Source organism: Camelus dromedarius, chromosome 9 (genome assembly GCF_036321535.1).
Source record: "Camelus dromedarius isolate mCamDro1 chromosome 9, mCamDro1.pat, whole genome shotgun sequence".
In the NCBI taxonomy this organism is placed as follows: Eukaryota; Metazoa; Chordata; class Mammalia; order Artiodactyla; family Camelidae; genus Camelus; species Camelus dromedarius.
In genome coordinates, this window is record NC_087444.1 from 65,897,365 (window position 1) to 65,913,925 (window position 16,561).

Below are 16,561 nucleotides of genomic sequence, written 5' to 3' on the forward strand. Positions count from 1 at the left end.
TTCTTGATTGGACATCACACACTATCAATGTTGTTGAGTTTAAGATAATGGTCGTCTTTTCATAAAGAGTTTGGCAGCCTTTTTCTGGCATTCTGTGGCAGCCACCAAGTTACACCACTAGGATCTCTCTTCAAAATAGAACTTACCAGTCATGTGCAAGAACTGTAGTTACCTGGCAACCTCTAATTTTTACCATCTTCAGGAAGCTCTTCAGATTTTGAACCAAACCAGGCCTCCCCAGGGAGTTCCCACCCAATGACTGAACACTGAGGGTGGCCATTTCTGTCCATGGGGACTCTTCTGATGGACAGTTTTTGCTTCAGACCAGTTAGGCTGGTTGACACTTTGTCAGATCTGCATATTGGTCTAAGGCTCTCCCTGCCCAATCCTGTTAGCTTCTTGCCCTTTCCTTCCACAGGGGTCATATCTGTATCATGGTCTGATGGCTGTGTATTTCTGATCTCACTTTTTCCTTTTATCTTTCATAGATGTCACCTCTAATAAATCTATGACACTCCCAACTCCATCTCAGCATCTCCTTGGAGGACCCAACAGACACACAGCAATTACTTTTGGATTGGTTAAATCCTTTTGATGCTTTTATTTAAGCTCTTTTATGGCAAATCTTGCAGTCTCTGATCGATGGCTAATCTAGCCCCATTTATTAGATGTGACCTTTCTAAGGAATCTCTCTAATGTCCTATGTATTAACAAGTTCTCTCCACTCTGGCTGGAGGGAAATAAAATGATTCCTGGTGCAGTAGGCTATGGGAATTGTTTGTCTCACAACACCGTGGTAATTGTATTTTTCTTAGAACGTGTCCTTGCCTGGTCTCATAAGGTTTCAACACCTACAAACGTGCAGATGTGTATTTAGCCAAAGACTCAAGGGGAACCTTTTCCAGATTTGGGGAACTCTTTCCCTACATAGCTCCCTCTTTTGGGGAAGTGTGTCCTGCAAATTCTAGCCACCTCAGTCTCCTTGAATGCCAGTGTTGGTCCCCTTAAGTCAATAAAATTGTCAAGTGTTTTTTGGATTCCTCTTTCTGCACTGCAGTTTGGAAGTTGCCTTCAGATGAAAGCCTGGAATGAGGTAGGGTGCATCTCATTTGTTTTTCTTCTCTCAGGAATCCAGGCCTGTGCTGCCTGTTGTTCAACATCTTGTCCAGTTTTCTAGTTGTTTCCTGTAGAAGTATAATTCTAGACTCTGTTACTTCCTAAGGGTTGGAAGCACTAGTCTTGAATTATAAAAATGCAGACCCAAATGGCTTAATAATGATTTTCATCAAACATTTAAGGAAGCAATAATACCAATCTTGCACTAATTCACTAATTCCATAAGAAAACAGATAAAGAGGAATCACCCCTAGTTTGATATGGCTGACACAATTCTGGATACAGACACTTCTCAGTGACATTACAAGAAAACTATGGACCACCATCCTTGGTAAAATCATGCATTAAAGCTTACTAAAATACTAGCAAACCAATTTCAGCAATCTCTAAGAAGGATAATGCATCTTGTCCAACTGGAGTTCATCCTAGGAGCCCAAGGTTGGTTTAAATTTCAAGTTAACCAATGTAATACATACAGAACAGATTAAAGAAGAAACATCATACAATCATCTCAACAGATGTAGAAAAAATATTTGTTCAAATAAATATCCATCTCATAATTAAAACTGTCAGAAAACTAGGAAAAGAAGAGAACTTCCAGAATCTAGTAAAGAGCACTTATGAAAAACTTACAGTTAATATTAAGCTTAGGAATGGATTATTAAATGGCTTCCTTCTAAATTTAGTGAACTGCTAAGAATGCTCAGGCTTACTATTTCTATTCAACATTGTACTGTAGGTCCTCATCAGTACCACAGGGTAAGAAAAAGAAATGAAAGCAATAAAGTATGCAAATGTAAAAGTGAAATATCTCATTTAAAGAAGGCATGTTTTATATGTAGGAAATCTAAAGGAATATACCAAAACAAAGAACAACAGCAACAACAATAAAACTTAATAAATCAGTAATTCAAAGTCAGTATCTAGAAGTCAATTGTGGCTACATATATTAACAAGCTGGACAAAGAAAATTTAAAAATCCTACTATCTACAATAGCACCAAAAATATGAAAAGCTTAGAGATAAACTTAATAATAAATGGATAAGACCTTTATACTAAAATAATAAAACACTGTTTACAGGAATTAAAGGAGGTAACTAAAATTTTAAGATATAGTACAGCCATGGACTGGGAGACTCAATATTGCTACGATGTTAGTTCTCACCAATAAAAATCCCAGCACTCTATTTAAAGAAACAATAAGTTTATTCTAAAATGTATTTGAAAAAGAAAATGATCTGGAATAGCCAAAACAATTTTTTAAAAAGAAGAAAGTTAAAAGGACTTACTCTGACATCAAGACTTTATTATACAGCTACAATAATCAAAGGCCAGGTGGTACAAGCACTAGGACTTAAAATATATGAAAGGAAAGAATACTCTAGAAATAAACTGACACAAATACAATCAGATAATTTTTGATAAGATCATCACAGCAATTTAATTCAATTCCACAAGTGATGGGACAAATTGATATCTATATGGAAGAAGATAGACCATCAGCCCTTACCTCATATTATAAACAAAACTTAACATGAGATGGGTCATAGAACTAATTTAAAAAAAGAAAGCAAAATATACATATCATTTTTAGGAGAAAATACAGGGAACTATCTTCACAACCTAGGAGAAGGCAAATATTTGAGAGGTCAAAGAAACAATGATAAAAGAAAAAAAATTATAAACTGGACTTAAGTTAAAAACTTGTGCTTATTAAAAGACACCATTAAAATGAATCATCAAGCTACAGACTAGAGGAAATATCTGCAATACCCACATCAAACAAAAGAATTCTCTTCGGAATACGTAAAGAATTCCCATTATTCAAGGAAAAAAAATCCATTAAAAAAGGGTAAAACATTTGAACAGACACCCCTGAAGAAGATATAAAAAGCACCTGAAAAAGTTCTCAATATAATTAGTCATAAGAGAAATCTAAATTAAAACTGCAAAGATAAGACTACCATTCTTCAGAATGCTACTTTGGAATGACCAAAATGAAACTACTGATAACACCAAACGTAGAGGAGAATGTGGGGCAGTCACATTTCTCATACATTGTTGGTAAAAGTTTTAAATAGTATGGTAACTTTTAAAAACTGGCAGCTTCTTAAAAAGTGAAATAAACCTGCCTTATGAATGAGCAACACCAACTGCTAGGTGTTTACTGAAGAGAAATAAAAATAAACCTCCACAAAAAGCTTGTTACAAGAATGTTCACAGTAGCTTTATTCATAGTAGCCCCAAAGTGGAACATTTCAAATGTCTATCACAGGAGATATGTACACAAACTAGTGTATTCATACAATTGAATACTATTCTACAATTAAAATAAACTATTTAAGTATGCAAAAACATGTATAAATCTGTGAGACATTAAGCTGAGTAAAAGAAAGTAGATGTGAAAAAGGTCCAGAATGGACAAAACTAATCTATGCTGGTAGAAATCACAGCAGTGATTGCCTTAGTGAGAGGGGCTGACTTGGAAGAGGCCTGATGGAACTTAATGGGTTAATGGAAGTGTCCTTCATCTTGATTAGTGTGAGAGAAACACGGGCTTGTATTTCTGCCAGAAATCAAAGAACTTTACACTCAAGATCTCTATGTACATTTATTTACAAAGCACAGAGTGGATTCTTGGTAAAGTAATAGCGGCCAATTGCTCTACAGGCACAAGGGCCCACAAGGAGAGGATTTACATGGGGAGTGTTATTCAAAACTAAAATTCAGAATTTACAGGCATGGAAGTCAGTCATGTATAGGCCCTTCAAAGATCTCAGGCCTTTAAAAATAAATCCTTAATAAGATGGCTAGTATCAGAAAAAAAAAAGACAAAAAGAAAATAAGATGTGGAGAAATTGGAACCCTTGTGCATTGTTGGTGAGAAAATGTAAAATGGTGCAGCCACTATGGAAAACAGTATAGCAGTTCCTCAAAATATTAAACATAGAATTAATGTGTGATCCAGCAATTCTACTTTTGCATGTATACCCAAAAGAACTAAAAGCAATGGCTCAAATAGATATTTGTATACCCATGTTCACAGTAGCATCATTCATAGTAGCCAAAAGATGGAAGCAACCAGAGTGTCCATTGACAGATGAATGGACAAGCAAGAGGTGGCACATATATATATTATATATAATGGAATATTATTCAGCCTTCAAAAGGAAGAAAATTCTGACACATACTACAACTGGGTGAAACTTGAGGGCATTACACTGAGTGAAATAAACCAGTCAGAAAAAAGACAAACACCATATGATTCCACTTACCTTAGGTACCTACCAGTAGTCAAATTCATAGAGACAAAGCAGAATGGGGGGGTCAGGTATAGCTCAAGTGGCAGAGTGCATGCTTAGCACGCACAAGGTCCTGGGTTCAATCCCCAGTACCTCCTCCAAAAAATAAATAACTAAACCTAATTACCTCCCCTCCAAAAAAAAAAAAGAAAAAAAAAGAGACAAAGTAGAATGTTGGTTGTCAGAGGCCATTACTCTTTAATGGGCATAGAGTTTTAGTTCCGCCAGATGAAGGGTTCATTAGTTGAATGGTGGTGACAGTAGCACAACAATGTAAAAGTACTTAATGCCATGAAACTATACGCTTAAAACGGTTAAGATGGTAAACTTTATGTGTATTTTACCTCAATTAAAAAAAAAAGATCTCTAAAAACATTCAAAGGCGTTAACTACCTAAGTCCACTGGACTTTATCTATACAGACTCACCTAGGTAACTACGACTTGGAAAAATTCTCCCTGTTGTCCATAGTTCTTTTCCTTGTTCCAACTTGTGGATCATATCGGGCTTAGTCATGTGAAAGCCTGAAAATAAAAAATAAGACTCGGTGTAAGCTGTTAGGTTTCAAAAGTATTGAATTTTTAAAATTTATTTTTATTTTTTATTTTTGGTATATATATAGATTTTTTTTATTGAAGTATAGTCAATTTACAATGTTTTGTCAATTTCTGGTGTACAGCACAATGCTTCAGTCATACATGAACATACATATCAAAACTATCGAAGAGAAAGATACAGCCTCAAGGTGGCAGACAAGGTACACACGAACGTCTTACCAAAGTTAGGCAAGTGAGAACATCACTGCGCTTTCTACGAACAAAAAGGGATTCATCCCCTCTGATCTTTGAAATTCAAAGTTCCACATGTTTCAGAATTTCTTGAAAGGAGATGCGTAACATTGAAGGATTCAAGGAATTTTGCTTACCCACAGAGACGAAGTGACAATAGTTTTCCAACATGACATCCCTGTAGAGGGCCTTCTGAGCAGAGTCCAGTTGCTGCCACTCCTCCTGGGTGAAGTCCACAGTCACATCCTTGAATGACACTGATCCCTGTAAGGGCACACTCTAGTTCATCCTAAAGTAATTGGAATGAGTGAGAACTAGACATTGGAGACCATGTTTAGTGGTCAGAATAGTTTTTTACTTTGTGTTTTGTATTGCAGAAAACTTTCTCTGAAAATATATTCATCTATATTTACTTATTATCTCATGCTAAAAATATATGAGCTCATACTATCTACCTTGAATGTGGTTGGCTGCTTGGTGCACCAAAATGATTAAAACCCTGACCTTGCTTATAAGAAGTTACAAGCTAAAAGAGAGGCAAAATGTAAATACATACACTGAATAGATATTACAGAAGCAATGACAGAATTATGTACAAGGGAATATTCTACAAAGTAAAGAAAATTTCATTTTGTATTCCAAGACTTCATTGAGGACATAAAAAATTTGTACTCACAATGAATTTGTTTTATAGGACTACATGACACTGGCTTTTAAAATTCATGGGGAGAGTAAACCCAGTTAGCAAATTCAGGAAATAGCAAAAGGTACAATGTGTTATGAAAGAGTCTTTGAGCTGTAAGAAGAAAAAGGTATATGGAGGTAGGCAGTGGGCATATTTATGTAACAATACTGGATTTTTTTTTTTCCCCACAGAGCAGTGGTCTTAAAAATGTCCTGAGCACATTTCCAACACATTGCATTTATTTGTAAATCATCAATTGGCATTAATGGCAATCCACTTTCTTAATGATCACCATTTTCAAATGTAAACTATTAGTATTTTCCTTCTTTTCAGTACATTCCATTGTAATGCATACCCTACTTTGGGCCTGCTGCTTTATGGAGTATAAATAACAAGAAGAAATGTTAAATCAGCACATGTTATGGGACAAAATTTGTACTTTAGAGGTAATGCTCCTGAACACTAGAGAAGGCCTGAGGTGTGTTAGGTGGGAAAGACAACTGAGTAACCCCTGTTAGAGATGTGTCCTAGATTAAGGTCGTATTAGTGGTCTAGACAGGGGACAATTGGTTGCTACATGATGAGTTTCATAAATTGGTTGTAGAGTGGAAGAAAGAAAGGCAGAGCTCATCTGCCTAGCAAGTGGGTAGGTGCTTAGAGTGAAAAATGGAAATAGGAAACAGAAGGAAGAATAACTGGATGAAAGAGGTAATGAGGTAAACATTGGACATGTACTTGAAGTGTCTATGGAACAGACAGGTGGTGATTGATGTTGGAGATTAGATATATGGTTCTGATGCCCTGGACAGAGGTCTAGGATGGAGAGAGGTTATCTCAGAGTCATGAGAATCAGATCAGTATAAACTCTGTAGTGAATGTGACTGTGCACAGAGAAAAACAGACAGGGAAGAGAAGCAGTTAGCATCTGTGGAAAATTGGTCAAGACTGGTAGATGAAGAGGAGTTTTATGAGAAAGATAAGAAAACCAGACAGAGTACCACCTTGGATTCAAGAATAGAACATCTCAAGAATGGATTAGCATAAGCGTCTCCGTCTCCTGCACCCACATACAAAAATTAGAAGAAACTAAAAAGATAAGAATAAATCTATAGCGCCACATTGGAGAGGTTTCCACTGGCAGGGCACAGTTTGTAGGAATTGCTGGCAGACATGCATAAAACATAAGGACCAGAGAGGAATGTAAAATCTCAGTTTTCTGTACAAGTCTGCAAGCAAATCTCTGTTCTAAAAACCTCACAAAACAGGAAGTCTAATCACAAAATAACAATGTGATCTACCCATTCTGCTTCCCACCTGATCACTACAAAACCTTGGTCACTGGAGATGATCAAGGTTTTTCGATGTCTGCTTCTTGACTCACAATTTAGATCTCCAATCAGTGTCTAGACAAGATAGATTCATTCAAGTATTATATTCCCACTTAAATCAAGGTAATACATTTCTGTTCCAGAAGTATTTTTTTTTAAGACGACTGAGGAACGAGATGGTGAATGATAAACGCAATCAATATGTGAACATTGGCTACATCTAGAAGGTGCACTTGGGGAAGGCTTATGTTTATATGGTTGGAATAAGAGAAACTGGGAACAGGGCTGCAACTAGGAGGAGGCAGGTGAGGCACCTACGGTACAAAATTTAGGGATGGGCAGCCCTGACAGTATTCAAATTTTGTACCTAGGCCACTTGCTTGCTCTACTGGAGACCAGTATTCTATCCATGTCTGCCAGCAGTTCCTACAAACTGTGGCCTGCCAGTGAAAACCTTGATGGAAGCAAGTTCCAATATCCAGAAAATTTAAGGCTAGGGAAGCAAATGTTCGTGTAACCTAAAACCAAGTTATTTCAGTAAGAAAGGAAATATCATCTCACCTGAGGCATGGCTTTAAGAATTTGCCTTCTCTTTTGAGCTCTCCTTTTGGACAAGGGAAGAGTCCTGAGAAGGGAGAGATGGGAGGATATAGAGCCTTGTGAATCCATATTTGACGTAGATCTCCCAGAATAACTCAGTGTCTGTGTTAAATCTGTGTCAACTGTCACAGTTTCAGCACTTGCCTACTCTGTGGACCCCACACAAATTCAGGATGGAGATTAGTGAGAAAATAAACAAATCCTGCTCCCTTACCAATGCCAGAAACCTGGTTTCGTGGTCAGGAAGATATCTGTTGTAACTTGGAGAGAGGGAACACTGTGTTTTCCCCCTCTGTAGCTGTACCTTCCATCTCCCATGGAAGACAGATTTATCATACATTTCCAAATCATTCTTCATGGATTTTCTGTGAATTTATACTGTCACCAGCAGTGCATGACAATACATCTCTCCATCCTATGAATGCAGTTGACAATAACTTCAATTTCTGCCTACCAGATATATAGTATAGTTCTAATTTACACATTTCTTACTATGAGTATAAGCTCCTTTAATTTCTTTTCTGTGATATCTTAGAGTATGTCTATTTTTCTCATGTTTATTTTGTAATTGGGTGACATTAGCTTTTATTTTAATTAAATAAATTAACCCTTTAAGTTGCAAACAGTTTTTCTCATTCATATATCAGTGTTGAAAGTGCTAGTTGTGAGTAAAAATTGTTTGCTTTTTCCTGCATACTACCCATGGAACGCTACTCATTTCAGCGTATTGGTTTTAGTTCATGTAATGTTTCCCTGTGATGAATCCCACCATCTGGGAATTATGAGATCTTATCTATTCCTTTCCAATACTCATACCTCTATTTCATATGCTAAACTGCTATTGAGTTACAATTTTGGAGGCAGGCTTAATGACCACTATTCAGAAAATCAAATCTTACATACCCAACTAGCGGTCATACAGTTTCTCAATCACAAAACCATCACAAATCGTAACAGTAGGTTACAAACACGCAGAATTACATTCAATCACTTCCTTCAGAAAAGCACCATCCCGCGGCACCCACATGCCATTCACAATCTCAGACAGCACATTTCATAATTTCATGCAAAGTCACAAAAACCACAGCACAAACCATTTAGCTTCTCTATCGTCACCTGCGGTGTCAAACACGATTCACATACAATCTGAAGAGAGACACAGGCAGAGGAATCCCCACGCAGCAACAAGACTCCGTCCACTTTCACACACAACCAGCCGCAGCATCCCAGAGAGTAGGATGCACCCAAAATGCAGCAGGTTGGGCACAGGAGGCCGTCTCCATTTGGTACACACACACACACAACACCCGCTGTGTGAGGCCCCGCTCCTGGCAGTGTAGCTTCCTTGGGGTCAAAACAGACAAAACCTCCCCTAGGAAAACTCGCTCCAGGTCACAGTCGTTTATCACCCTCAGGGTCACGCCCACGGACCACGCCCGAGGCCCCGCTCGCACAGATCTGTCTGGTTACTACGGGCCCGGTTCCGGTTCCCTCCTCAGAATTACCAGGCCCACTCGGACTCTCGGCTTCCTCCCCGGACTTCCCACCGGGTCCCGCTTCTCTAGTCTGCCCTCCAGGGCTAGAGATCCCACTTCCCGCTTCCTGGTCAAAGCCCCCAGGACCTACGAACCTCACCCCGAGCCGAGGCTCAGTCGACTGCGCCTGCGCACTCCCGCGTGGCTGGCGCTCCCAGGAGTCCACGGGGCGGCGGGTTAGGAGCCGCGCGGTCCCAGCTGCGGGCGGTCGGGTTTGCTCGTGTCAGCGTCCGCGCTTTTCCGGTTTTGACTGCGTTTCTCACAGGCCCTGGGGACTAATGAACTTCGGCTTCTGGTTCATTTTCCGCTAGCATTGAGATCACAGTTTTCCGTGTGGTGAGTTGAGCTATCCGGGTCTGGGTGCGGAAGGAGCTCACTGCCGCAGGCCTGGAGTTTCCCAGGCACGGATGCGGCAGGTGGAGGCAAGAGCCTCAGGCCGATGTGAATCACCTGCTGAGGAAGGTGATTGTGGGTGTGTGTGCGATTGTGTGACTGCGTCAGTGTAAGATGTGACTATGGGAGTGTGTGTGTCAGGAAGAGAGGGAGCGCGGGCGCGCTTGTGTGTTGGGGCCAAAATGTGTGCGTGGTGAGGAGGCCCTGACTGGTCCAGATTTGGCTCCTAGGACAGAGTGGGGGCGGGGCCTTTTTTAGGACCTTGGTCGGCGGTGACTATAAGGTGTACACTGTGACCGAGTGATCCTGTTAACAGCATTATTGTGACCGACTGGAGGAGACTGACCAGAATTAGCCTATTGTGGCTTTTTTTTTTTTTACTTTCAGGAGGATAGAGCTTCACGTTTGCAATTCTGGCGCTGAGGTATCAGTAGACAAGAGCCCTGTGTGACTCAATGTGTGTCTGTCAAGACTCCGAGGGCCTTGTCAAACAGAGGGCCCCAGTTCTAAAGCATGGCCCCTGTTGCCTTCATCATTGCCCCCCTATACCTGTTGTCTAGACTAGTGTTTAAAACACAGTAGGCATGCAGTACGTTAAGTGTAGCCTGTTTTGGAGCTAGTTGTAAATTCTGTGGTTTCTTGGAATTTGTTGTACTGGGTTTTCTTTCACTGCTTCTGTGATTTCACTTTATAGCCACGCTGCACAAAAATGGCTGTCAAAGAGAAGTTGAATATTTGAGACCTAGAATGAAGGTTCCAACTTAAAAAAAAAACGCATTTCTCTGTTTATTATGGCGATTTTAGAGCTGGAATTGCCCTCAAGGTAGGGTCCTTTCCTCCAGAGATTCCTCTTGGAAGCTCTGGGGGGGCAAGCTGCAGCTGCATATTACAGATCTACAGCATTTTCATAGCTTTGTTGACAGTAAATTGCTGTGAACCTAGAAGCAGATTTCAGTCCTAGGCTTCAGTGAACCTGACTTTATGATACAGGGAACGGTCAGCAGTGTTCCAGTCTTTCTCATACTTCCATTGGGCTTATTTATTACTTTGTTTGGTGTTTTGGTAGAGGGAGGTAATTAGGCTTCTTTATTTATTTACTCTTAGAGGAGGTACTGGGGATTGAACCCAGGACCTCATGCATGCTAAGCATGTGCTCTACCACTTGAGCTATACCTTGCCACCACATTGGGTGTATTAATTTAACGTGGATGATGGAGGATTGTTAATGATGAAGAATGTATTCTTATTTAGCCTGTCTGGGTATAAAAGGCCTGGGAACAGTGGCTGGAAATAGTAAGTGCTTAAATTAAAAACTGCTTAAATTAAAAACTTGCTATTATGTGCATATGCTAAGGCCTTTCACATTCATACATAAGAAGCAATGAAAATACGAAGTTAATTGTAATGGGCACCTGTAAGTAAGACCAGATGCTCAGATGGTCTAGAACAGGGATTCTTCACCTTAAATGATTTGCTTTGCTTTGAAATTATATACCAAATTATTGTATTTTTATTTTATTAATGCATATTTTTATTGTAGAAAAAGTCTATAATTTTGAGACTATCAAAGGTGTACATGAACCACTTGCCTGGAACCAGTAACTTACACCTGGAAGTGAATTTTAGGAGGAGTTTGTCCCAAAATAATTTCCTGTATTATGTAAATATAAAGTTAATCACTTTAGAGTCAAGTTATTAATATTATATCAATAATAAAGAGATTCTAATATAAAATGTAAAATGCAATGCTATGCAGTATTCATGTTTATGAATAGAAGTACTCAACTGCTAAATTATAAATCAATTTCTTTATTATAATGGTATTTCTTACCGATTTTTCAAGGATTATATCCAGTATGATCCATTAACTGGTCATTCAGTAGAGAACGGCAATGATAAAGCCGCATTTATTAAGCCTCTACTATGAACAAAGCACTGTTTAGTCTAAAAGTGTCATGTACCTGAATTGTGCTCATTCACAGGCGAATCGTAGCATGGAAAGTGTTTCACTACATTTATCAAATGCAGTAAAAGAAGGTACAAGGCTTGGTAGGTTTATTTATTTCAGTCACACTGGCTTTAGTGCTAGTACCTGTCATTTTGCCAGTCTGCTCAGTTTTCCTAGTAAGTAGAAGATAGCTCTCCCTACAACACTTTTTTCAAAAATACTCTAAAAAAAAAGGAAGTACATGTTAATTCCTGATGATGGAATTAATGCAGTCTTGTTGAAAAAGAAATTAGTAATCCAATTTGAACTTACAAAATAGGAAGTTAAAAGTACTCAAAATTTTAGCATCTAGAAATAATCACTATTAACATATTGGTGTACATTCTTCTAAATTTTTCCTTATGCCTATGTTTATATGATTTTGGTTTTTTTCAGAAAAAAAATCACACGAATTAATCATTTAAATGAATAAAGACCTCTCTGACTTTTAGTTTGAAGAAGGAATTGAACCCAATCAATGATTTGTTATATTTTCTTGTATGTAGCGTCAAAGGATAAAAGTAAAACAATTTAGTTACCATGTTTGATGTCTTTAATTCAAGGGAAACAACCCATGGATTGGAGGAGTAGAGTGCCTCTGAAGCAGTAGAGTATTCTTCCCAAGGGGTTTTGGGCAAGAGGATTTTATAGAATGTGAGAAGAGGCAACAAGGAAATGGCATGATTGGCTCCGATGTCAGAGATTTCCTTATGAGACTAGCGGGCCCTATTTCCTAGGGTAAGGTAGGCTAGCCAAAGCTGAGTTGGAGGATTGTGATTGGTGTGCACTAAGTTTCCTATATAGGTGTTTCTTGTAACTTCAGTTTAGCTTTGTGATGTGGGCTGGACCGCTGAGCTGGCCTCCATTTTGTGGATCCTGATACACAAATTACCATTATCAGTAGGAATAAGAAGGAAGTGACAGTGGTATCCAACAACCGATTTGATAGACCTTTTGCTATTACACAGATATCAACTTATGCATTTTATTAGGAGATCAAATTGTCAAGTAAAGCTACTTAGTTAAGTATTTTTTTTTTTTACATATTTTGATAACTTTCAGAAGACAGCACTAGTATCTCAAGACCAGGTAACTTAGGAGACTTCATTTTATAAACTGCTGACAAGGATGAGTTTATAATGATGTGAGTAGTTATAATTATGCAGTTATAAATAATGCAGCATAAAAGGTAGGGTTAACAAAAATTGAGTTTTTGTTAACATTTTCAATTTGTTACTCAAGTGGTCATATTGTCTGAGCTAGTTTTATGAGGCAGAATGATGTTTGTGTAGTTGCGGTCCTCCTTTTCTTTCTGAAATTCTCTGTGGGTAACATTGCTTGTGAAGACTAGTTACATTTGTAAACTGTGTTCTGTCGTGTACAAACATGATAAGGACAAGCAGTAAGAAGCTCAAATGTCCTCAGAAAAACAGAACAGAGAGTATCCTTTAATGGTAGTAGATTACAGGATATGAAATTGTCTCTTCATTATCAGTTAAAAATAGATAACATTTTGTTGGTTTTTTTGTTTTTCACTTAATCTTGACAACTCTTTGAGGTACTAGCTATTATTGTTTTTCTCACTTTATTTATAAGGAAATCTAGGCAGTACAGATGAAATACTTGGTAACAGACACAATAACTTCAGAGCGAAGATTGACATACGGAAAGTTTAACTACAGAGCTTACTCTTATTTGTGACAGTATATAACCTCGCAATAATTTTAACCTGCCTGTCTTACTTATTAATTCGTTATAAATGTCTTTCCTCAACATTTACTATGAATTAAGGTAATCACCTATAAAACAAATATACATATGAATAATACATACATATGAACAGTGGCCATGTATTAATCTTAACATCTTTTTGAAGAATAGCTTCCTTTTTACAGAATTTTTAAGTGCTTATTTATATTAATACATGGCCAGTCTTAAATTAAGAAGTAATTTCAAATAAAAAGAGAAACAATACTAATATAAGGCTTCATAATTTTCCATTTTTCTTTTTCTGTTTATATATGCACACGTTACAAGCAAAATGACATTATGTTTATGCATTATATTTTTAAAACTATTGACTATGTTTTGAAATATTTTTCATACTTTTCCCCAGTTTTATTGAGATATCATTGATCATGTTCTTAACTATACATTTTTTTTATAGCTTTGCATTTAATGACTACCTTTTTTTCCCCAACATCTTTGTGAAATTCATGCTGTTGCATGTAGCAGGTACTTTTTCTTTTGCTGTATATTCCATTATAGGATGTTGCACAGATTAGTTATCTGCTAGTCTGTTGTTGGAAATTTAGGTTATTTCTAATTTTTCTTTTAGAGATACTGCTGCTATGAACATTATTGTACATGTGTTTTGTGGACAAAAGCATTCATTTTTGCTGTGGAGATACATAGGAGAAGGACTGCTGGGTTATGTAATATATTTATGTTTAGTTTTGTAGACACTGATGAACAGATTTCCAGTGTGTAATGCTTTCACAGCCACTGCATGAGAGTTTTAATAGTTAAGTGTAATATTGCAGTCTTTATGATAACCACTAAGAAAATAATGAATGACACTATAAATTAATGAGGAAAACTAGAGTAATGAGATATTTAATTAATACACCAGGAGGTAAGAATGGTGGCACAAAAGAGCAAAGAAACAGAGGGGACACATAAAAGCAAACATTGATGTATTCGACATTATTTGTAATTAAATTTAATGAAAGTAGATTAAGTCCAATAAAAAGAAAATTGTGGTCAGGCATGATGAAAAGAACAAAATCAGCCATATGCTTTAAGCAGCTGACACACATTAACTATACTGACACAGAAAACTTGAAATACCAAAGAGCTATAATGCAAATACTAAGGGAAAGTTGGTGTCTCTATATGAAGATCAGAAAAAAATTTATGAGCGATAACAGGGGGACGTTCCACAATGATAAAAGTTGAAACCTAGAAAGAAGATATAGTAACCATGAATTTGTATATACTTAATAGTAGCTTCAGGATAAACAAACCAAAGATTAACAAAAGTAAAAAGATGAACTGACAAGTCCACAGTCATTGCTGAAGCTTTCAGTATACCTTTCGATAAGTGTTAGAACAAGGGGAAAAAAAATCATTATTACAGATAGACGTTAGCAGATGACCTAATTGACATCTAGAGAACACTAGATCCAACAACTGGAGAATATACAGACCCCACTTATTGAAATTTGCAAACTGCCTGACTTCTTTACTTTTTGTGTTCTGATCTGCTGAACAGGGAGATTAAATTAAATTATAGAGCACTGATGAAGACTAAATAGTAAGGTTTACAAAGCACCTATCAAATGGCGTTCTTAGCAAATATTTGTTTTCAAGCTGCAAGAGGCATGAACTTACTTTTCTCCAGCCTGGATGCTGGTGAGAGAGGTGGTAAATGATGCTACAAGGAATCAGGGGAGTTGACTGTGATTAAGAAACGGGAATTGCTGAGCTGGAGGATTCTGGGCCTTGTGTTGGCTGGGGGCAGGCCTCCATGTGAGCCAATGCTGTTTTGCAGTGGCACTGTTTCCTGCTTTTGTGTGTGGGATGATCAGGCATTCCTAGTTTCTGCATAACAAACCACCCCCAAGTTAGTGGCTTAGCTTTAGAACAATGATAACATTTATTTTAATCATTAATTTGTTCATTGGGCAGAACTTTATGGCGACAGCTAGAGTATCTGCTCTGTGTGGTTTCAGCTGGAGTAGCCCCAAGGTTGGGGGCTGGAATCACGAGAAGGTTTGGTGGTTGATGCCGGCAGTCGGCAGACACCTCAGCTGGGCTGTGGCTGGAATATCTAGCTGTGGCCTTTCTGTGTAGATGCTGGGATTCCTAACAACAAAATGGTTGGGTTTCAGGGTGAGCATCTTGAGAGTGAGTTGTTAGTAGGAAGCTCCATTTCCTTTCTTAACCTAGCCATGGAAGATACGCAGTGTCATTTACACTGCACTCTTGTTCATCAAGAGAATCACAAAGGCCTGTTTTGTTTTAAAGGAAGGGAAATAAACTCCACTTCTTGACAAAGTGGGTGAGTGGCAAAATTCTGGAAGAACATACAAAATCTGAAATATTGTGGGCCTTACTGGAATTAACAATATGTGACGGTCCCTGAGGCCACAGAGGAGGTTTAGGTGTGGATGGTGTCTTCCCTTTGCAGGCCTGGAATGTGGAATAGAGGGAAAATATCTTCCCACTCTCAGGTCCAGGCGAGTATGAGCAGAGTGGAAGATGGGCCAGAACCCTCCTGCTAAAGTGTCTGGATCCTGTTTTCAGACAAGAGGACACTGCTTGTTGTCTGTGCTTGTCTATTGTATTTCTTGTGTGTGGAGGGTTTGGATTTGCCCAGAATTCCTCTTACCTCTGTTATTTTCTATGTATGTTGACAAGGTATTTTTACAAACAGGAAGACAGAAGGAAAAAGATCATATTAATGTGCATCAGTCTGGGAGCTGAAAGGTGTATCTCATTTTACAGCTGACTTTTCTTTTCCCAGTTCTCACCTCTGTGGTCTCTGTGCTTCTCTAAGAGGGAAACCTTGAAGAGTATTGACAAGTACTCAACCATTTTTAACCATGGCTTTGGTAAGTTGCTATTTCTCTCTAGTTCTTGAATGTAGTTAAGATATATTAGATTATGTGAGCATTTCCTTATTTTGAAATGTCCCACGTAATAGATATCTAAGAAGCTCTCCCCAGTCCCTCCCGTATCAGTGGAGTATGATGCCAAACAGCCCCAGGTGGTCCTGACGGATCCTTCTATTCTCCCTTGATACGTAGCATCTCCTGTAAGTTC

At 38.2% G+C, this 16,561-nt stretch overlaps 1 protein-coding gene across 6 annotated transcripts; it reads right to left on the reverse strand.

Moving 5' to 3' along the window:
• Positions 1-458: 458 nt before the first annotated feature.
• LOC105104017 (zinc finger protein 382) lies at positions 459-10,189 on the reverse strand. Of its 6 annotated transcripts, none has more exons than XM_064489660.1 (5): positions 9,455-10,189; positions 7,781-7,844; positions 5,344-5,470; positions 4,847-4,942; positions 2,586-2,740 (listed from the first exon to the last, which is right to left on the reverse strand). In XM_064489660.1, the coding sequence occupies exons 2-5, from the start codon at positions 7,787-7,789 to the stop codon at positions 2,670-2,672; spliced, it is 303 nt and encodes a 100-aa protein (XP_064345730.1). In that variant the 5' UTR covers positions 7,790-7,844; positions 9,455-10,189; the 3' UTR covers positions 2,586-2,669. The 6 variants fall into 6 exon arrangements, 4 of the variants coding, with proteins under 4 accessions (XP_031315060.2, XP_064345730.1, XP_064345731.1 ...); XM_064489661.1 differs by having other exon boundaries at positions 9,450-10,189; XM_031459200.2 differs by lacking the exons at positions 2,586-2,740; positions 9,455-10,189 and adding an exon at positions 459-1,184 and having other exon boundaries at positions 7,781-8,051.
• Between the last annotated feature and the right edge of the window lie 6,372 nt (positions 10,190-16,561).